A 22,916-nucleotide genomic window follows, 5' to 3' on the forward strand; every position below is an offset into this window, starting at 1 on the left:
ATCTGGAACTGAAATACCCATACGCACAGTCATGACTGAAACACAGTAATTCATTTCTGGACGTTTACTTGGTTTTGGGCAATGTAAAGGTGGGAACCTCTACACAAATCCTTGTGTCTGATCAAATTCTGTCTGATTTGGAACAGCATTCAGAGCTGCAGCATTATTAGTTTGATTTGGAACCATGGGTGCATGAAGCAGTGATTTTGTTCTCAAGTATGATAAGCTTTCATGGACTGTATTTATTCCAGTAGGTACAGTCAAATTGTGAACCATATTTATCTGTAACCCAGACTTAAAAAGGGGCACAACAGGACCAATAGTAATGGATACAGTCAAAGTGCCTGGAGTACTTTAATCAATCATGTTTATATGAGCTGACATTTCTGTCCTCCCACTCATTGGAGAAATAACATAGATTAATTTGGCTCTTCAGGCATTATAGGAGCATTAGGTTTCTCAGCTGGAATGGCATTTATTAAGTCCCCAGTCTGTGTCTCATTTTAAGGTGGTGGACGATTCAACAATAAATCATTTAAAAGGTCATCATCTATGCCACTTTCATCTCCTTCTTTCCCTGAATCAAATTGGTATGTCTCTAAATGCTTCTTTTTCTCTCTTCTCCAACTATTTTCATCTTCCTCAACCTCTAAATCCAGATACCATGTGATCCTTGTATTACATCTGCTCTCCACATTTTCTGTTGCACATCCCATCTAGCTTCTGCGTAATGATCCATAGTTTTCCTATACCTCCTTTGGTATATCTCTTTGTATTTCTGATGGGCAATATGCTCCCAGGCATTTAAAGCTTCAATTACAGTGGCTTTAAAAGGTTCTTTCATTTCATTCATTCTTTTCCTTAACTTTTCTAATATTCTCAAATTCAATGTTCCCTAATGAGGGAACTGTAAAGTCTCATCTTCGTGATTTTATGCCAATAATTGAGCCACAGAAATGGATGTAAGTGGTACTTATACCTGTGCTTTGACAGATATGATCTCATCTTCCTTAAGTAATTTCTGCAATGACTTGAAAATATTAATTTTTTTAATCAATTCTGTATTCACAAACAATTTCTGTGAATGCAGGAAATGTTATTCTCCCACAATTCACCTATTTAGCAACCTCAATGAATAACTGTGCGACTCTTATGATGTAGTCAACCAATCCCAATGTGGCTTTACACCAAACGACCAATCACAGTGGGGCACAATGTGATGTCAGTCTCACTCCTCGCAGTAGCTCACCTTCTCTCACAATCTTCACCTGTGCATTTTTCCCTAAGCAAAATGACAATACAATGAAAGCAACAAAAAAAACTGAATGCCACACCAAATATATTCACTCTCACAAGGTAACTAAGCTTTCTATACTCATTCGCTTCAAATGAAACCTCGACCAGCAGGATTTCACCCTTAATTGAAATACTTATTCCCTGTGCACCTGGGATAAACCATACCAACCGTTTACCACTAACACACATAGAAAACCCTTACCGAGGTGTTGTCGACGATGTCTCACGACCAACACCACAAAACAGCAGACAACTTACTCAGTGTCTTCTACACTGAGATAACCCGTAAGAAAATATCTCAAGATCTTAGGCAACGACAGACCCGTTTATAACTACAGCTTTACACAAAGCACCATAATCATACATGAACTTTAGTCATCTGGACTCTAACCACTTCACTCTACTCAATGGAAAAGTCTCAATTTTATGCAAATGCAATAGTAACGTGCTTCCCTATTAACACTCTTATTCCCTTGCTGCTGCTTGTTGACTCTATTCAGTGAGATAATCCATCAATCCTTCTTTTTTGCTGAGCCGACATTTTTTTTGACGCTTCGGATTTGGGCAAAGGACTATTTTTGGCACCCTAAAATCTCACTCAACCTGCAGAACCATCCTCTGCTACCAAGATTATAGCAGCGGAAGCATGGTAAAAAGTTATTATTATACACTTACTGTCCTTATTACGCTAACCTTCTGGGCCCTTTACGATCAGAGAAAACTTCAGCGTTACCCTTTAACACAGAGGCAATGGTTCTCTGACAACTCTTTTGTCTGCCAATAGGAAGGCTGGAAATTAGGGTGGCCAAGCACCTCATTAGCTGTCCAATGAGGACCATTAGTTGACAGCCAACTTACAAGTTTGAGACAAGATTTAACTAGACCACTCTTCAAACCATATTGTGGAAATAAAGAATAGCAACAGGAAAACACGGTGAGTTATGATTACTCAAACTAAAAGCTCTGCAACTGCAATGCAAAACTAAAGAAGTAACACCTGATGTTCTTGCAGAGTTTGCTGTTTCTCTATACAACTCGTTTAAGTCATTAGTAAACAGCACAGTTTAAATAGAAGAACAACAGGATTCAATATTAGACTCAGACAGATATTTAGATCAATTTGATTATTGTATTAAAGATTCAAAATTCATTGCAATAAGCAGTCATTTGAGAATTTCAGTTAAGAGTAGCACAGCACATAAAAAAGTGTGAAACACTTAAGCAGGCTTTGTCGGATGGGTCATATAAAATCAAATTTCATAGTTATAGAGTCCCGCCACCATTTAGGCAGAAGGATAGCATGTGCTCTAGTAGCTCAACTCCTACGAAGAAAGGTAAAGGATTCCAATTTAAAGGCGAGTTCATTAGCATAGAACAAAGGAACATTCAAAAAAATTAAATTTGGCTGCAGCATCACATCATCATCGAAAGACTATTGTATGTTCAGATTCACATAATGTCACCCAGGACACTTACAAGAGTGAGATGCTTTCCCATTCTGGTCATGAAAAATAAAAGATTTTGAAGTCCGCAAAGGCCTAACATTGTTGTAAGGAGATACAAAGTAACCATTTATAGCAAGTAGCTGGAGCCCTGTTCCAACAGGCATATTTCACAGTGAAAGTTGTAGAAACATTCAGGAATGTTAAAATTGGTACATGTAAAGGACAAATAAAGCTACATTTCACTGGTTGTAAATGGGGTATTGTATTATTTAGAGGAAAGGTCAGCATTAGAGAAAAGCATTTTCCAAGCATCCTTTAAGTTGGTGTTACACGTTTAAATTAAATAATTCTAAACCAACATCAAATATAATGTAATAAAATCAATTTAAACTAGAGAATATATAGAACTTTCACCAACGTTATTACATGAAAATAGCTAATGTTAGAAATACCTTACAACCACAATTTACTCAACATTCATATAAATGCATAATTTTCTAAATTCACATCACAAAATCTGTTTTAAGTTTTCATAACCGATTGAATCACTAGCATTAGTTTGCAACATATCAAGATAACAACACATTTCTACACGTTTTTACACCGACTTTTCTAAACGGTGCACTCTGACAGAAAGCCTTAGGAACACTAGGCCAATTAACATCACAATTTCATCAGTAAACGTTAATAAGCAATATGTTACATACAAAATTCATTAATGCAACTCGTTTATATGTATTAGTATTACTTTGTATGTATGGTTTCTCCGTCTTATTTTTAAATGCACGCTTTTATGGTGCTTCTACTACACTTGTCTCAATCTTCATGTGTCATTGTGTTTAACATTTGCAAAGTGTACATTCAGCTTTTCGTGTCTTCAATCAATAAATGTGTCATTTATTATGATTTTTTAAATCTTGCGTCATCAGAACCAATCACAATACAGCATGTTGGTAGTGTTCATCTATTTGATTTGCAATGATTATCATATGCTCTCAGACCAGAGAATAAGAATTGGCCTTACTGATGCATCCAATTGATGACATTCTTTTGACATTTAGCCATGTATACATAACAGTATTAAAAAATGTGCTGACCTAATTAGCAAGACTGAAACAACAGCACAAATAGTGAACTAATTGAGGAAAAAGGTTCAAAAAGTGGCCTGATAAGTGGGCCAGCAGATGAGTTAATAAATTCACATTTTGAGCTGCAAATTCATCCAAGATCAGTGTAGGAGTTCAGTTTTTTAATAAGCAGAAGTTAAGTGAATAGTATCATCAGCTTGAACAGAGAGCTGGCATAAGATATCAAATAAACAGAATGCATTGAATGGAGTCAACATCCTTCGAAAGGTAACAACAAAATTTAACTCACTGTCAGGGGCAGATTTACTAAATTTTCACGGAGCACAGTGCAGAAGCTGCAAATGCTGCATTGTGTGAGAAGGAGAAAGTAGGAAAGCACCATATTTATAGAAATATGGCACTCTCCTTCCCTCTCCCTAGTGCTGGTGCCCAAATATGCTGTCTTGTGCCACAGACACACATTTGTACCATAGTGCAAGGGTGTCTCTGTGAATCTAGCATAGGTTTTGTATTGGAAGGGAAGCCTTCAAGTGAAAAATTCCTTGCTTACACTAACTTGAAACCTTTTCAACTTTGTATGTGTGCTGTGCAGTGCAGCCCACATACAAAGTCCAAAAAGAAAGGAGAAATGAAACATTTCTCCTTCCTAGTGCCTATTTGACATGGGTGCTATTTTGTCACGCTAAACCCTATCTTCTTTTTAAGTAAATACGGCATAGCGTCTGAAACCTTAGGTGGTTGCATGGGGACGCCCATGCACCACCCATGGTATGCCCCCTTGGGCTAAGTACAGCTTTTTTGAGCTACTTTGGAGGGTTTTCCAGCGCTAAATTTGCATCACTTTTGTGATGCAAACTGAGTGCTACATCTTAGTAAATATTCTCCTGAGTTTTAGAGAGTGTGTCTAGTCATGCTGTGTATGCTGGCCACTTCAATGTCATGAGATGAGGCCGCTTTCTTTTTTGTATCTTTCATCTTACCGAAAACTTACAAAAATCATTAGGACAAAAAAGTCTAAGAATCTGAACACATTTTGGAGAAAGTTGAATCTTTGTTAGATAGAAATGATCAAACTATATTAGACATATCACAGCAATGATGGCTTATATATTATTTAATGTACAGCAAACATTTATACTAAATGTTTTATTGAGTTTTTCTTGCACTGCACTGTACCTGTTAGTTTAGATGTTCTACCTTTCATGTATTTATGGCAAGAGACAACATACTATTTTTAGGTGAACCATAGACACACTTGACTTTGATGTACCTACAGTGCAGAGACATTTTAGGCATGTGCAGAGAGGGCTGTGGCATAAAGCCCCAGCCTTGCAGGGGGGCCCCTGATAGGGCCAGGTCTGTTCTGCAGAGTCTTGTCCTGATTGACTTGAAAAATTCTTAAACATATTTGTTTAAATACCGTTCATTTATTTTTAGTGTGTGTGATGTGTTAGATTCTATTACAGACATTTTGCAGACAAATGTTGTTTAATTTTCATGCAACATCCATAAAAAAGTTTCTTTTAGATCAAAACAGGACCTCACATATGAGAAATGAGAGGGTGTCACCGAGGTTACTTGCAGTAATATTAGTGAGCTGCTGTTGTGTTACAAAATTGAAAACACAAACCACTATCTCTGAATATTTAGCATTTGGAGTGTGCATGTGCACTGTCAGTGACCTGGCCGAAGATGGCATGAACGACCTGAAATTGGATCTTAAATCCAAAGCTGTTTCAAACAGGGGGCCCCAAAATACGTTTGGCCAATGGCCTACAAGATCTTAAGATGTCCCTGCAACATTGTAACAGCACCACGCCTCCTACTCACATTTACTGCCTGGATATTCTGCTGGGCAGTGCTTACTTAGTAAAAGAATAATATGCCATGACCTAAATATTTGCACAGAAGCCAGCCAGAGTTATCAAAGGTCAAGTTGTTGAATACAAAGGCTGCCTGTTATTGAGCCCACCTCATGCCTCTGTAATTCTCCACCAGATACTCCGGGTCCATTTATCTCACTTTTGTAGCTTTTTGTTTTTATCCCTGCTTCCACCCTTTGTCACGGTTTTTCCATGTATCTTTCACTTCCTCTTTTCTTCCACCTTGTGTGTTTTTTTCTCTCTTACTCTGGATCAAAGTTTGCTTAGAAAAAATAAGTGTTGGTCCTCATAAATGAGTACCACTCGCCCCCACCTGCAACCACTGGCTCAAATTAAGCACTGCTGTTGGGGCTATATTATGGCTGCCTCTTATTGCTATGGTGCAGAGCCCACACAAGAGTCTGGTAGACTGAAAATGACATTTGATGAATGTGTTAGCTGGAGGTTGGAAAAAACAATTGGAAAATTAATAATAGCAGTAACAATAATCAAATACTGTCTATGACTAGACACATACAAAATATCTTATCCTTGTTAATAATAATTTGAGCTAACAGTATGAACTGTCCTACTTTGCCACACTTCGGATAGGTTACATGCCTATTTTCAATTTAAGAACTGCAATGCACGGTTCTTTTTAACAAACCATCCTTTTTTGTACAGCATTATTCTTAAGAATTCATTTTGCAAGATAAGAATGAATAATTTGTATAATCATGATTGGCTCTAGCAAATGAGATTTATTTCTCTTTTGCTTTCATTTAGCCAAATGGGCCTAATTTCAATTTTAGGCACAGCAAATTTTGGAACAACGTTTGCCAAGTCTCATTTGGGCCAATTTAATGAACCCTTCACTACATACCCTAATGTATAAATCACAAGTGTTAGTGTAAAATTAATATATATATTGACAGGTACACAAAATTTATGAAACGTGAAAAGAGTCGCTATCAAGACTTAAAAAAGTAATATTCTCATTTACATTTGTACTGATTCAGGAAGTCTGAAAATGGAGTATGAGAATAATAGAGCATGGAGATTAAAGGTTTGTGTTATGTTTTGCAATGCTTTCAAAAACCGCTTTCCCCCTATGGTGATAATTTGCTTTGGAATGCCCAGCCATTGTCCATCCACCTATGAATTTATCATTAGTCCATTTTCCAGCCGCGGCCCGTGCAGGTAAGAGCGACAAGGGAAAATTAATTATTTATTTAATTTTCCATTGTCATCGTCTGTCCCCACCCTGCCCCACCGCTCTTACCTGCACTGGCTGCAGCTGCCATTTTCCCATGGGTCATGTGTTCTTACTGCATTTCATGCTTGTTCATTTGCAGCATGATGATCTGCTGAATCTGGTGCTCAGGGTGCTACGTTCATGGAATGACCCCTTGGGCCACATCGTCACAGAGGTGCAGGGTATCAGAGAAGCGCCAGACACCATCCTGTGGAAGGCAGCCGAGATTGAAGAGCAAACCAAGCGACTCCTTGAAGGAATGGAGAAAATCGTTGGAAGGGTGAGCACTAAAGATTGTGTGAACAGTGTTATGCAAATATACCTTGAGTCCATATTGCTCAAGGGAGATGTGTGGTACAGCAGCCAGAGCGACTGACTCTGGATCAGGGGGCTCATGGTTCGATACCTAGCACCAGTTCAGTTCAGCAGCATGTGACGCTAGACAATAGCTCACTTGATCTCCCCGATGGCCCCCCAGTGCCTGGATAACCTTAGGAGTGATAAGTTCAAGCATTACAAGTGTGGAATTTAATGCATAGTCAGGAGCAGATTTGACGCAAGGCAGGGCACCAAACAAAGTAGTTCTGCTTTGTTGTGTCAGATTTATACATAAAAACTATACTGAAAGGTGATATGTTAACGTAAAGAAAAAAAACATAAATGCGTGTCAATGTTTATTAACTCTGTATGTGTGCTGCAGAATACAACACATGTGCAAAGAGGATGAAAAGAGGAGAAATATAAATATTTCTCCTCATTACATCAGCCTCACAGACACGCAAGATTTTGGTGCAAATTCATGTCTACAAGTGTTTCAAGATTAGAATTTGTATTAAAATCTATGGGTGGATGTATGGAAACGCCCATAACACCCACGTAACGCCTCCTTGATGCAAAGTAAGGTAAGGGTGCTGGTTGCGCTGCATTGCATTGCTTTTCATTGCAAACCACACAAATCTGTATTTGTGTTGCTTTTTAAATGCCAATCTGGATTTTGCGTCAAGTCTGCGTGAACAAATGAACTTAAACCTGACAAATGTTTTGTACATATGTGCCTCAGTACCTTTGTGCTAGTCACTATTAGGGGTGCACAGAATTTTTTTAAATAAAAAAACAGAAGAATGTGGGAAGTGCTCAATATCACACTCTTTGAAGATTTATTTTTCTTTTTTTCTCACAACTTTTTTTTATATTTTGATGATATATATTTTACGTGCAATAATATTTGCATTTTATTTTTCCTGCAAACCAGGTTGCAAATACTAAATTTGCAGATTTTTAACTTTGCTCACCTCAATACTTGTTTTTTTACTGCACACACAGTTTTTATATATTAGGATATTTAGATTATTTTGATCCACATAGCCGTCCTACTTAAATATATCAGAAGATTAGATACGTCTAACATGAGATCATTTTACAAAGAGTGGATTAATTGTTGCTGACCATGAATATTGGACTGCTACCACCCAACTTCTGAACCGGGACCAAAATAGACACTTTTTCTGCTACTTTTCATTGTTATTTTAAGTGGTTTATTTCTACGATTATTAACTAAACACTGCCACCACTGTTCCACTGCTTTCATATTACTCCCCCCTACTTTCAAATTGTTAGTAGAAAGGAGTATCATCCGACTGCCAGCAATGACACCAGAGTCGGACTTAGAAGAAGGACTTGGACATTTGCTACTGCTATTAAGGGTGGCATTTGTTCCGCCCTCCCCTTCTATTACTGCCTCACAGTCACCAAATATGGAGAGTGAGACAAAGGAGGGCTTCCGCACCTTAGGCGCAAGTAGTCAGCCTGCTTGTCTGTATGTAACCTAGTGTACTAAAAAGCCCACCTGAATTTTGAGACAAATCTGCTTGGAGAATGAGCTTATGCCATGCAACAGTCAGAGCTCAGGCCACCCCTGACATCCCAATGGTAAATCTAGGTGGTTGTCCATCTCCAGGCTAAAACTTAGGGCAGCTAGAGCCTTTCATGGAACTCTGAATGAGGCTCCACAGTTGTAGTTAATAACATATCTCTGCAGAAGTTAATAAACATTGACACGCATTTATGTTTTTTGTCTTTACGTTAACATATCACTTCACAATACTTTCCTTTTGGTTACATATTTGGTGTGATGGGAATGAGCAAGAGTGTGCAAGATCAATCAGGGGTTTAGAGCACCTTATGCCTGGAGATGTGGATAGGGTCTGAACATACCCGTCATGTGACTTCTTCCAGAGTGTTAAACCTGTCAGCCTTAGGGTGTTCTTTCCCCAAACTTTTTGCCTGCTTGCCTCCAAATTTTCTCATCCTGTTTTGTTGTTTTAGAACTCTCGGTTCTTTGCCACTGCTAACCAGTGCTAAAGTGCATGTGCTCTCCGCCTAAAAATGGTTTGATTAACTTATCCCCAACTGGCATATCTAATTTACTCATAAGTCTCTAGCAAAGTGCACTACATATGCCCAGGGCCTGAAAATTAAATGCTACTAGGTGGCCCGCAGAACTGGTTGTACCACCCACGTAAGTAGCCCTTTAAAACATGCCTCAGGCTTGCCACTGCAGAGCCTGTGTGTGTATTATACACTGCCATGTCAGCTTGACATTTAATCAAGGCAGGTATCAAGTGTTTGCTAAGGAGTAGCCAATTTAGTTGAGCTCTTAAGGAGGAATCAAGTGTGTGCTTTGGTGCTGTGGAGGCTTTGCTACAAGGATGACATGCCTCACTTTCTCTCCTTTTGAACTTGGATTGGTGGGTTGGGAACTTATAGCTATATCAAAGGTTCCTGGGCAAAAGTCAGTACGTTGTGAATCCTGTACATAACCAGGGCTCTGGCATCATAAAAAAGCAACTAATAACTGTGCCTTCTACTCCACAATAGCCAGCAAGTTGCATTTAGCACGTTTCATGATATTGTGTTACTTCATATTGTGGCACTATATATCTTTTGCATCCTGTACCCTGTTTTTATGTAACATATTCCACACATGCATTTACTAGATATTTGGTGAGCTGCACTAAGCAGATGCTGTGTAGTAGGATGATAATATAGCTTTAGAGCCTGACATAGCTGTCTCTACCGGGCATTAAAAGCCCGCTCCAGCATTAAAGGCCCGAGCCGAAGGTGAGAGCCTTTAACAAGGGAGCGGAGTGCTCTATGATCTATTAAAACATTCTGCCCAAAGAAGGCAGAATGTTCTACTTTGTAAAACAAAGCCCTCACAGAGTCCGAAGGGATTGAAATCCCCTCGGGCTCTGTGATGCCTTTTGTTCACAGAAACACCTGTGAACACAGATTGGAATGTTGGAACTCCGGGCTTCTACTAGCCACTACAAGCCCGGAGCACTCCATTGTTTTTCAATGGATCTCCCAACATGCCAATGTTCTAATATTGTTTGGAGCATGGACAGGAAATTGTCTGCTTCTTAAAGAATGTAGTGAATATCCCTGCATCTAATAACATATGTGACAGATGCATGTTGAAATGAAATGAAATTAGATTTTGATTTATAACTCCCACTAATACTGGAGGTGTCTAGGCGCGGTGGCTCATCATGATCTATTAGCCCACGGAGGGAGTTCGTAAAAGTGAGTTGTTAAAAAGCTGAGTTATTAAGGCTTTACGAAAAGCCAGGAAATTGTTTTCTGTCTTCAGTGCTATTGGAAGTGAGTTCCACAGTCTAGCTGTGCCTACAATGATACTTCTCCCCCCAAGAGGCCATTCTGGCCCTGGGAATTACAAGCTTTGCGGATGTTGCGGAGCAAAGCTGCCTATCTGGAAGATACCACTTGAACTTATTTGTCAAAAAGTCAGGGCCGAGTCCATGAAGTGCCTTAAAGGCAAATTCGATCCTTCTTTTAACAGGTAGCCAATGCAAGGTTGTTAATGAATGAGCCACTGATTGATGTTTCGGGCTATCAGTCAGCAGACGAGCTGCTGCGTTTTGGAGGACCTGCATTTTGTTGAGGAAGCGTGCTTATATGTTAAGGAACAGCCCACTGCAATAATCTATTCTGGACAATATAAGTGCTGTTACCACCACTTTCTGGAGCTCAAGTGGGATAAAGGGAAGGATCTTTCTGATGGTTTTGATCATGAGGAAACAGGGGGAGATGATTGTATTGATTTGTCCCTCGAAGGATAGCTTGGAATCAAAGTAAACTCAGAGGTTTCTCACCTTAGAGACGGGGTTGGGGATTTCACCCATTTCCAATGGCCACCAGCTTGGTTGCCAGAAAGAGGTGTCACAGCTAAATAGAAGCACCTCAGTTTTCCCTGTGTTTAGCTTAAGGCAGTTTTGGGACATCCAATGTCCAATTTTGCACAGACACTCTTGGAATATCAATGCAGTGTCTGTAGGGTCTCCAGAGAAGGATGCCACAATTTGTGTGTCGTCGGCATAAGACACTGGTTCGAATCCAAAAGACTTTATAAGCAAACAGAGAGGGGTGACATACAGGGTGAAAAGTGTTGGGCTCAGTAAAGAGCCCTGCGGAACCCCGCAAGGCAAGGTGAACCAGGACGAACTGTGCTCGTCAAGTTCCACTCTTTGTTCTCTCTCAGAAAGAAAGGACTTCAGAAGGGCCAGAGCCTTGCCCCTGATCTCAACCGAAAAGAGACTGCTAACAAGCAGATTGTGGTCAACCGTATTGAAAGCCACCAAGAGGTCCAGAAGGATCAGACCTGACTTCACACCTTTATACAGAGTCTCTCTAACTTCTTCCGACACATTGATCAGGGCCAGCTCGGTACTATGCTGACTTCTGAAGCCATATTGCACGCAGTCTAATATCTTATTATCCTCAAGGAACGTGGTGAGTTCTTTGTTCATGGCCTTCTCAATGATCTTAGCGGGCAGGGGTAAACGAGAGATAGGCCTGTAGCTATTCACATCTATAGTATCCAGGTTTGGTTTTTTCAACAACGGGAGAATAGATGCCTTCTTCGAGGCGATCGGAAAGTATGTAACTGAAAGCATCAGGTTGAAAATACCTGTAAGGTAGTGAGCCATAGCCTCCAGGGCCAGGTGGAGACTTTTGGGGGGCAAGGGTCCAGGGTGATCCTGATCTTGTTTGACTAAGTATAGTCCTAACCTGCATTACAGTCCAAGACTACTTTGACTATTGCTTGAAAGGCAAGTGCTAACTGGTTACAAAAATCTTGGTTTACTCCTGTATTTTTTTGGGAGGGGAGTTTACTCAGTTTCTGCACTGTGGCGAATAGTTCTTTGGTGGAGTTAAGGAAGGCACTTCTTTTGGTGGAATAATATTGTGTTTTAGTAATTCGGCTGTTTGTTTTATAGTCTGCAATGGTTTTTTGGGATGTGACCTCGTCCTCGATTTCATAATGCAAGCGCCACTTCCTTTTAAGCCTTCTGCAGACTTACTTCTGTTGTCTCAGGCTATCGTCAAACCATGGCTTGGAGGGAGAGGTCCTTTTACTAGATTAGTAGATTTAAGTGGCGCTATGGAGTTAAGATTGTTAGTGATCCATTTATGGTACATTTTTGTAGCCTTGTGTTTTGATGTTAGTCTGACACCCTTATCTACCTGCATGGGTGTGGGCAGAAGAAGCCATTATTATCCTGCACCAGCTCCCAAATTGGGTTCTAGACACGTGCGCCTTACCTCACATGCAACATCAGCACTGGGTTTGTAATTAACTATTGGGCCCTGGCAGGACCTACTAGGACAGATGATTTCCAACACGAGCCGGCACTGATGTAAAGTATCTCGAAGTGAGTAATCCAAAGAGCAGGGTTGGCAGCAGCATATCTGCATTTCACTGGCATGAAGTGAGAGCAAAATTAAGCACTGTGAGGGGGTAAGGGCAGTTGCATGCTGGCTCGGAGGGAAAGTAGAGTACGGCGAGCTACACAATCCATGTTTCTAACATCTGGGAGCCTATACTTTATGCTGGAATCCATTCCTAATTCCAAGGAACACCTTAAGATACTTAGTGGCACAGGGACTCATTAAGTCACCAGTGTATCTTCTTATTTCAGCTATTAACTTTCTGTATATAGCTTATCTGCCACCTCTGAAAACCTCTTGCCCGTGTCACACCCCAATCTCCTCAAGATGAATACAATTTGTGCTTCTCCCTTTTCCTTCTCCTAGCACCCACCACTGGAACCAGCAGATGAAATGTCAGCAAAAAAGAGTTGATAATAATACCATTATCTAAGGATATGAATATATCCTGCCCTTTCGAGGGTCTGCATGCAACCCAAACACCCAAGAAGTGGTTATAGGCCTCAAATATGTGAAACAGAAGTACGTCAGAAATATACTCCATTGGCCCTCATTACAGGTAGATCGGTGATTGGTGGAATATTTTTCACACCTCAGTGGTCTGAATATATTGGGTGTGATAAATAGCACCTGTTCGTTTTTCATCAATAATGGCGAATAAAACACAGACATTGGTGCTTACTGCACCAAAATATGCATATCTAAGTATTTACTGTTCATTTTTCACTGGTAAGTTTAATCAGGTTAAAATTGCAGGGTTCAGGTTTTTACCATAAAACTCAGCATTACAGCATGTGTGGTAACGGGACTTACCACACATACCAGAACTTAATGGGCCACTAATAATGATGGACAGAGTGATAAGAATAATAACCACTGTTGTCACCAGGCATCCTGACCCATGAAGAAAAAAAAATAAAACATAAACTGCAAGACTCAGGGGAAAGAGTAGAAGCAATCTAACAATACCTTTCATGTTATCTCCTTTACCTAAACAAGGATACAGCTCTGTGTTAGCCAGAGTGGTGGCTCTCACTCGCTTGAATTTTCACTGCTACGTAAACCTAACATTTTGACAGGCTCTGATATCAAGCATTAAATATGCTTTTTGAACAGTATGTGTACTATATATCTAAACAAACATTTGCTGCATAAATGTACCATGAAATAGTGCCTCTGCTTCACCCTACCTAAATACCTCTTCACACGATGACCCTTATTACAAGATGGTCCGATATATGTGCAAGGATACCGTGTGGCTGGAAATATAATTTCCAGCTAATATACCTACACATATACCAAGATATGAGTATATTTCCCCAGAATAGCGACTAAAATGCAGGTCTGGATTTACCCGGTTAAAATCTGAATGCAATGTCCACATTCTGGGGACAAATATGCTTCTATTTGCTACCTGCTATAAGCAGGCGGCATATGGCAGCTAGGGACAAATTTAGGCAAGAGGCGGGGGAGGCATCCATAGACAGTGGAAGATGTGGGCTGTCAGGGGTGAGGGTTCCATGCTCCCTCCATGTCTTGGGAGGAGAGCAGGTGGAGGCCTCTGTTTTAGGGCAGGCTTCTTTTGTAGCCCAAGCTTCACGAGATTTATCAGCTAGATGTTCTAGCCGGTACAATCAGGTCCATTGTTCTTGCACCCATGATTTCCAGGTGCAATGACACTGAGTCAGATATAAACGGGAGGAGCTGTATCTCATCCTGGAACACCATTTCTACCAACTTAAAATTGGGCTCTAAATGGAACTGGGTGATATAGTTGGACATTTCCAATAAGCTTACTACTTAGTAAGAAAATAATATTTGAATAGGATAGCAGCAATACTGCGTAAAACAGCCATACCAGCTTCTAACAGAACAATTAATTATAAACAACTTACTACTGCAACCACATAAATCTTATGATCATGCATATAGATTTCACTGAACTATTTACTACTCCAGATAAGTTCCTATTTAAACATGTTAAATGGATGCATAGTCTGTTCGCTTTAAAGGTCTCTGTTAGACCTGGCACCTTGGCGTGAGTCTCCCTTCCACATTTTTTCGTTGTGCCTCATATGTTTTTGCTGGTGTTAGCTGCTCAGGGCACTGTGCCACTGCCAACCAGTGCCACAGTGCAAGTGCTCCCTATTTAAAATGTTATGTTGTTTGGATTCCATGATTGGTTCATTTGGATTACTGTCAGCCCCTAGTAAAGTGCACCAGGAGTGCCAGGGCTTGTAAATACAAATGCTGCTGGTGGGCTTGCAGCACTGGTTGTGCCATCACAGAAGCGGCCTAGTAAAATGTGTCTAGGGTCTGCCATTGCAGAACCTGCGTGCAGTCTGGTACTGTCATGCTGACTGGGTAAGTGCACCCACTTCCCAGTCCCTAAACCTTCCCTTAACTTCATATTAGTCACCCCTATGGTAGGCCCAAGGGCAGGGTGCATTGTAAGTATAAGGTAGGACAAGCCCTGATGTCTGTGGCAGGTCCTAATAGTGAATTACTGCCATTTTCGTTTTTCACTATTGTAAGGCTACCTGTTCTCCATAGGCCAGAATGGGCTGTCAGAATTGTTACATTCTATGATCCTAACAGACCCTGGGAACATGGTAGAAATTCGAGTTTAGTATGCCTGAACTCAGAAAAATAAAATACATCTTTTAGTAAAGTTTATTTTAATATTCTGTGTTTGCAAATACCACTTTTAGAAAGTTGGTATTTGCTTGCCTGACCATTTCAGCCCGCCTCTGCTATGATGTGTATCTGCCTGTCTGGTTGTGTGAGTGACAGGGCTGGGGAAACCCAGAGGGGCAGGGCTAGGTAGCCTGGTGGTGAATAGGAAGATTGGCAGTCAGATGGGTGGGAGGAGTACACCTGGGCTCTGAATAGGGTTGTGCTCTGCTACCACAATGCTGGCGCCGCCTCCTGCGGAGCGGCTGATGTCTCTGCCCTGCACCCTGAATAGAAAGGCCGAGTCATGTCAACAGAGTGCTCAAGAACTGGTTTGGACTGGGCAAAGGCCCCTCTACCCCAGAGGAACAAAGGAATTAGGGGTATAAGTATTGGGACCCTGCTCCCAAGAAATTAGATCAGATCCCGCTGAAACAAGAAGAACCTCTGCCAGAAGAGAAGGAACTGGGAAAGCTGTAGGAGGAGTAACTGTCCCTGACCTGGGGGATTGGCCTGCAGTGGTTGCCTTGCTGCTGAAGGAGAGGAGAAAAGACTACAAAGACTTTTATTTCAACTTGTGCTTAAAGATCTCCAAGGGCTTGAACTGAGCTTGCCCCCTGAACGAAGTCCCAGGACCAGTGGACTTCATCCCCAGCTCCCCAAAGTCTTTTGGAAGTGCCTGCTGCTGTTGTTGGGCCTTCTGAGGGACTGCGTGACGCAAGGAGCTGGAAGCGCGACGCAAGGGAGAGAAGCTGTTGCCGTTGCATCTCGCAGAGAGTGTCGCCGCTGCAGCATCGCATCGAGCGGAAGCGTCTCGCATCGACCGGAAGTGTCTCGCATCCACGGAGAAGCGTGTCGCCGTCGGAGCCGCGGTTGCCGCACCTCGGAGAAGGGGTGTTGCCGCTGCAGCATCGCATCGAGCGGAAGCGTCTCGCAACGTCGGAGAAGAGTGCCGCTGCCAAGGCCGCTGTCGTCGCATCTCGTCAAAGGTGACGCCGCTGTAGCTGACGCATCGAATCGGGCCTTCTCGCAACATCGGAGAAGCATCACGCATCTGGAAGATCCCGTCTTTATTTCTTTTGCACCAAGAACTTCAACGCATCTGCATCGTTGCAACACTTTCGTTGCCCTGCGTGTCGCATCTGAGGTACATTGACTTAAAGTGTCGCATTTAAGAACTTAAGAGAACCTAAGCAACCTTTTACCAACTAAGCAACCGTATTGTGTATTTTTTTTAATCGTTTAATGGTCTTGTGATAATCCTATATAAACAATCCTTATTTTTAATATACCTACCTGTGTGGTGTCCATTTGTAGTGTTGTCACTTGGTTACTGGATGTGTTCACAAATGCTTAACCTATAACGCTCTGAGATAAGCCTTGTCTGCTCGCGCCAAGCTACCTAGAGGGTGAGCAGGGGTTATTTTAGGAGTGTAACCCCTTACCCTGACTAGAGGAAAGGTTCCCTGCTTGTCACAAGTACCTACCTGTGCCAACCAGAGAACCCGGATTCTAACAGTCTCACATACTAATTCTCGATTTAAGTTCACACTAAACCTTGTCCTTTGATGTTGCCAAAAGTTTCAGACCATGTTAACTAAATGATTTCACCACAAAAACCTTCTTTGCTACTGAGCTGGTGCTGGAATTGGCATGTGTCTCTTTGGCACTTCATGTTCTAATGCTTTTTAGGTAGCGTGCAGCCTTTGATGCTAGAAGTAAGTATCCTCATACTGTTGTAATGAAAAACACTGTATGTTTGCAATGTCTGATTTGCTGAATGCATTTTTCCAGTTTTAAAATCTAAGGAAAAATATATGCAGATTTCAAATAAATATATAGCTGGCTTTGCATTGAAAGATTGGGAACATTTCTCTGTTTACTTCCTTATCTTTTAAAGTAATGCATATTCTGATATGAATATCAAGCATCTGAGGCATCTTAGGAGGTTTGCTTGGTTCAGGTTGTAAGTTCTTTGGTCACTTCTGATAATCACTGTGTAGTGATAAAGTTCCATGCATAGAGGTGATGAAGTAGACGTAGACGAGTATTGCCTTTGTAAGTTATTTATTAAGTCCATACCATCAGTGGTAGCAGCCCCACCAGGAGCAGCCTGCCTGCTCTTCAGCCCATCTTTCGACTGTCAACACTCATAGCAGGCACCCAAGCATTCCACTCATGTCCATCACACCAACATTCCATACCAGAATGCTCACATTGGCTGAGCAGCTAGGAACCAGATAACAGGGAACATTATAACCACAACAGGAAGATACTACATACTGGAATAACGTCTGGCTCCACCAATGTAGTAAACCTGGGCGTAAACTCCCCTCCGCCAGTGGAATGTGCGGAGATTTTCCCACTCCGCGCACCGCTGGGAACGCGGAGTATAGGACAAAACTCTGACTACGCAGCGAAGCGGAGTTAGCTAGCCCGCCCCCCTGCAATAGGCTCCCCGCCTCTAACCCCTAATAAAAAATAGGTATAAACTAATTTAAAATGAAATAAAAACCCACTTACCAGTACTATGGCGTCCCCGGGCTGCACTCCTCTTTCTGGCCGTCTCTCTCCTACGTGGAACGTACATCTTGAGAGAACTGCGCGTGTGCACATGCACATTTATCGCAAGACATCTTGCGAGAAATGCGCATGCGCAGTTCTCTCAAGATGTACGTCCCACGTAGGAAAGAGATGGCTAGGAGGAAGAGGGAAGCCCAGGGATACCGCAGTACAGGTAAGTGTGATTTTATTTCATTTTAAATTAATGTGTAACTGTTTTTTATTAGGGGAGTGGAGGCGGGTGGTGGAGCGGAGCAGATCGTGTTTCCACTGAGTTTTTCCCCAACTCTGTGGACCTCCGTGTAGTCTCACTATGCCAGCTCCGTCCACCCTTACAATGTACATATCTATTGATGGATCTTTTTTGCTCGTAAATGAGTAATGTTCTTCAGACATTCAAATGTTTCACAGTCTTACAATTCCCCACAGTTGTCTCTCTGTTCCTAACGAGATACATCTTCTAACATACCACAGCACTACGTCTAGAGCGTGTGGTTTCAACAAAACATATGTTTTCACAAGGAAACTCAAAAATGTTAATGCCCCATAGGTGATTTTCCAACCCTAGTAAAAATTGCAAATGCACAGGCCTAGTAAAACCATATGTATACATATCACTTACATGAAATAGAAACATCTCAGCATAGAATATTCTGTATCACACAGTAAATGAATCTGAATGTTAAGCATGGCAGGTTGGTTGTAAATATATATATATTAGAGAATTTCATTGAACAGTGCATAAAATTATCACATTTTCAAAATACATGAAATGTATTAACAGGTCATCAACCATACCTCCATACAGTAAAACATGAATACATAAGTAAATATTTCGTTTTCTACTCTTTTAGTTTCATAGATTCATGGATTCTGCAGAAAGATTTAACAATTCCATTAAAAAACACACTTAGCAATCCTCAGAGTGGAACCTCAAAAATAACTATTTGGGAAAAACAACACTGTACGTGGGTGATATAAGAAATATAGAAGGGAGAATGACAAAGGGAGTGGCAGAAGAAGTGTAATGAGTGTTCCACAATATTTCACAACCAGACTCCAGTCCCTGCTAGAAAACAGTAGACTGTGGTAGAGAAATGAAGAGCAACAACAGGTGGCGTGTCCATTGCATCTGTCCTAAGCCAACTTTCTGCCCTGCTCTGTAGAAATATGCCCTGCAGAAGCCCCAATAATATCCTTTGTCACGGACAACCCAGATTCATATGACAGTCGCAAACATTCACAGTGATTGCCTTTTGGATATTTAGCAGTTTTCCAACTCCGGTATTGGTAACCCAGGAAGAAGTCGGAGGTGTTTCTCTAAAAGGCCAAACACCCCTATATAATTCAAATCAATAACACTTATGGAATTCCAGAGAAATGAAAACCATACTTGCGTGAGAGCTCGGTGTGGTGTCATACCCTACAAGCATACTCTCAAAACTACCTGTAAACGAGAGCCAGGCAACAATCCAATTGACTCTTATTATTCTGATGCACCATGGGATACAATTCATAATATCCATCTCTTACCAAATTACAAACTACAAGAACTCCACAGCACACAACACCAAAGTTAAGGAAAGCTTCAGTGCACAGCAAGCAAATAAACGCTGCTGCCATTTTGTGATATAGGTTGTTGCAATCCAAAAACCTGCCAATTTGAGCAGGACAGGTTATAGAATTGGAAAATTGCAGTATTAAGCACTATATAAAACAAGTTATTATTAAGGCTGTTGAATAGACTGGTTTGAGATTGGTATTTAGCCCTGTGACAGGAAGCAACATATCAGACAGATATACCACCCTTCTTTGAGGATTCTTAGTAGAATGCAAATATTTCCTTTGCTTTTTCATTGATAGTCTTTTTTCTATTTCTGTTTCATGGAGAGTGTAAACAAAAATGTCTCTAGGTTTCCACTCCTTCTCTTTCACACCACAACTCAGCTGTGCCTGCTCCGGGTCGGACTGTCATATCTTCCATGCACCCCCTATTTTTTATTTTAAAGCTTGTTATCATCCTTTCTGTGTGAATGAGCCAGTGCTGACTTCTGGATTTAAGTATACTTCTATTTGTATCTTCTAGGAAATGTGAAGGCATGAGAGATCAATCACTATTTTCAAAGCACTGCATAATTCTAGTAGAGATTCCTGAAGATGCACTCTGAGAAGTTCAGTAAATCAAAAATTGGAAACAGTTCCCTAACAAATGCAGGACCATCCCTTCACAGTGATAACATCCATGAGACCACTTGGGCATGCATGCTGGAGATGGCTGGGATCCAGGGCACACTGGAATGAGGGTTGTGCTTGAGAGGTGGGCATGTTTCATGAAGAACAAACCTTCCACATAAACTATTACCAAGTGGTACAGCATAACACGATGTGCTCATTAACAAATACAAGCTTCCGAATTCATGCAACTTTTATATAGTTTGTTAATTTGCTTCATGAAAGGATAAAATAATAAACACAACAATAGATAAACACATATATAATCAGATGCATACATGTAGGTGCCTGAGGTAACTGTCAGCTCCACGGGCAGGCCCTTTATCAAAACCAAACCAGGAAAAGTGAAGAAGTTTCATGTCAAGTTATACATCTACTCAGCTCAGCTACAGCAGCAATTAACTTCCTACACTGGCTGCCCATCTACAAAAGGGTGCTCTTTAAAATTCTACTGATCACTTTCAGGGCTTTCAATGGAAAGGGACCCAACTACATACTGAAAATGTTTAAGCACTACAGCCCCACGCGATGCCTCAGGTCTCAAGGGGCCAATCTTCTCACCATTCCCAAATTCAGACTCAAGACTAAAGGAGGAAAATCCCTGGCGGTACTAGGCTCCAAGGCCTGGAACCTTCTTCCCTCTCATCTCCGTCAAATCCCTACAGAAGCAATTTTCAGAAAGGCCCTCAAAACTTGGTTTTTCACTCTCTCCGAACAGCAATGTAAAAACCTAGTCTAGATACCTCCCCCTTCCTTCCAGATCTACTAAGATTCTTAAATCTCTTCTACACCGCAAAGATGCTCATTGGAGTGCAACCTGCGCTTTATAAAAACCCCATCACATCACATCACATCAATATAGCAGTCCAACCAATGGCTCAACCACATCACTTCACGGTGCACTCGAGGTAGAGATACTACTAGCACTGCACATTAGTCAAGAGGTCCAACCCTAAGAACGAAGGGAAATGCTAAGATATTTGTATATGTAGACATAGCAGCCCGAATACTAGTTGACCAAGAGAGACAACCTAGACCAGATAGAAATACCATGAAAGAACAACTCAAAAACCTGACCTCAACAAGCTGTACCGATGGTGTGTGGCTGTGAGAAGGCATTTAATACCATTAAGGGAGAAGTCTCACATGTGGGTCATCTGGCTTATTTTGTTCCTCACCTAGTCATTGAATCAACATAGACACAAGCCCACTGTCCTTGGAAACCATATTGGCACAATCTCATAGAGGAATGGACTTATTGTGCCACATTGAGTCATATGCCATGCAAAACCTGGCAGATACGATGTATAACTAGTAACAGCTCAAGAAGGTGTGCCTGGCTGGCATGCCAACACCATCACCTCTTTCAATTTGGCAAACGCTTAACTGTAGTCACTAATCCCCAAGCCCTGCTTGAAATATAACAAATTCAAATGCAAAGATACCACCATGAACTAGGAGGGGAATAATATACATGAAAGATTGGAATTATGCCACAGTATAAAGAGTGGGCAAAGACTCATTGGACTACATAGCTCACCGGCCACCTGCTCAAAATAGAGGATACTCAACAATCCATGGCAGATTCTAATTGAGCTGTAGTGAGACTGAAACAGATGTTACTGCCATTTTTTTTATCACCTGATATGCATGCAAAAATGAAAACATGCCAAAGACACTCTGAATCACAACCTGGGAGTCAATGCAGCATAAAGGGTCTGATCGTAGTGCCCACAGGTGTTTTATTGGTGTCATTTTTATAGCCATCCCTAAGTGCATAAGAAGATTACTCAGTGATTCACTGACATTGCATATTTTTGGGTGGCAGAGGCATTGTCACTGAGTGAGCATATGGATCCTTCGCTTCCACAAACTGGTAGAAGGAGTCCTGAGACAGTGCTATCTATACCAGTGTGCTAGGCACAAGCCACAACCCTTTCCCCTTTAGATTTCTGCAGTACCTGAGGGAGTGCAATAACTGAATGAATTAGACATCGTTGGGCCCATTACATTAGAAAATACCTTGTCATGGTGATGGATGGATTTTCCAAATTGCGCATTGTGAAACGTTTCCCCAAAATGAGCATGGAGAAAACTAAAACAACCCTGAAAGTCATGTTTGCAAACAGGCATTTCAAACAGAGTTAAGAAGGACAAATGACTGCCATTTGCCTGTAACAAATTTAAAAAGCTTGGGCAACACACAGGGTTTCTAAGTTTCAGTGAAAATTGATTAAAACAGGCACCATTAAACCGAATTTTTGTTTTTCAGAAAAAAAGGGGAAAACATCAGATTTTATTCTTCTTTTACTGCTTTGGTGCCATCTTTTGCAAAATTGTATAAGTGTGCCCCCACCTCTTAACTGTTCTGTGGTGGGTGCTCCCACTGTGACCCACTCGGGCCATTAAAATGCCACTTAATATGTCTATATGGCCATTCACAAGTCCCTGAACCCCGAGGACAAGCCCACTTCTGTTTTCGCCTTATGTGACTTCAGCTTACTATGTGGTGGCCAGAGGGTTTGAATTTGAACTCTGAGCAGTGTCTCAGTCCACGATAAGCGGCACCTCCATGATGTCATCCTCCTTCGCTGCGAGTGTTAGGAACATCTCTAGTATCAGGTTTGTGTCAACAAGATGATTGTGCATATGGATGTCATTAAAATCAATGCCGTCCCATAAAGCACAGCACCCACCACTCTTGTTCTGTTGTTTACATTGTGAAGGTCTCATAAGCATTGCTATATGAGCC

At 41.2% G+C, this 22,916-nt stretch overlaps 1 protein-coding gene across 1 annotated transcript in view; it reads left to right on the forward strand.

Moving 5' to 3' along the window:
- Positions 1–22,916, forward strand: part of PRL (prolactin) — a 91,505-nt gene that overhangs the window by 51,916 nt on the left and 16,673 nt on the right. The window contains exon 4 of the mRNA XM_085606592.1: positions 7,047–7,226. Coding sequence (XP_085462718.1) covers positions 7,047–7,226 — 180 coding nt within the window. The remainder of the gene's footprint in view (positions 1–7,046; positions 7,227–22,916) is intronic.

The sequence above is a fragment of the Triturus cristatus genome, chromosome 5_2, assembly GCF_964204655.1.
Source record: "Triturus cristatus chromosome 5_2, aTriCri1.1, whole genome shotgun sequence".
NCBI lineage: Eukaryota > Metazoa > Chordata > Amphibia > Caudata > Salamandridae > Triturus > Triturus cristatus.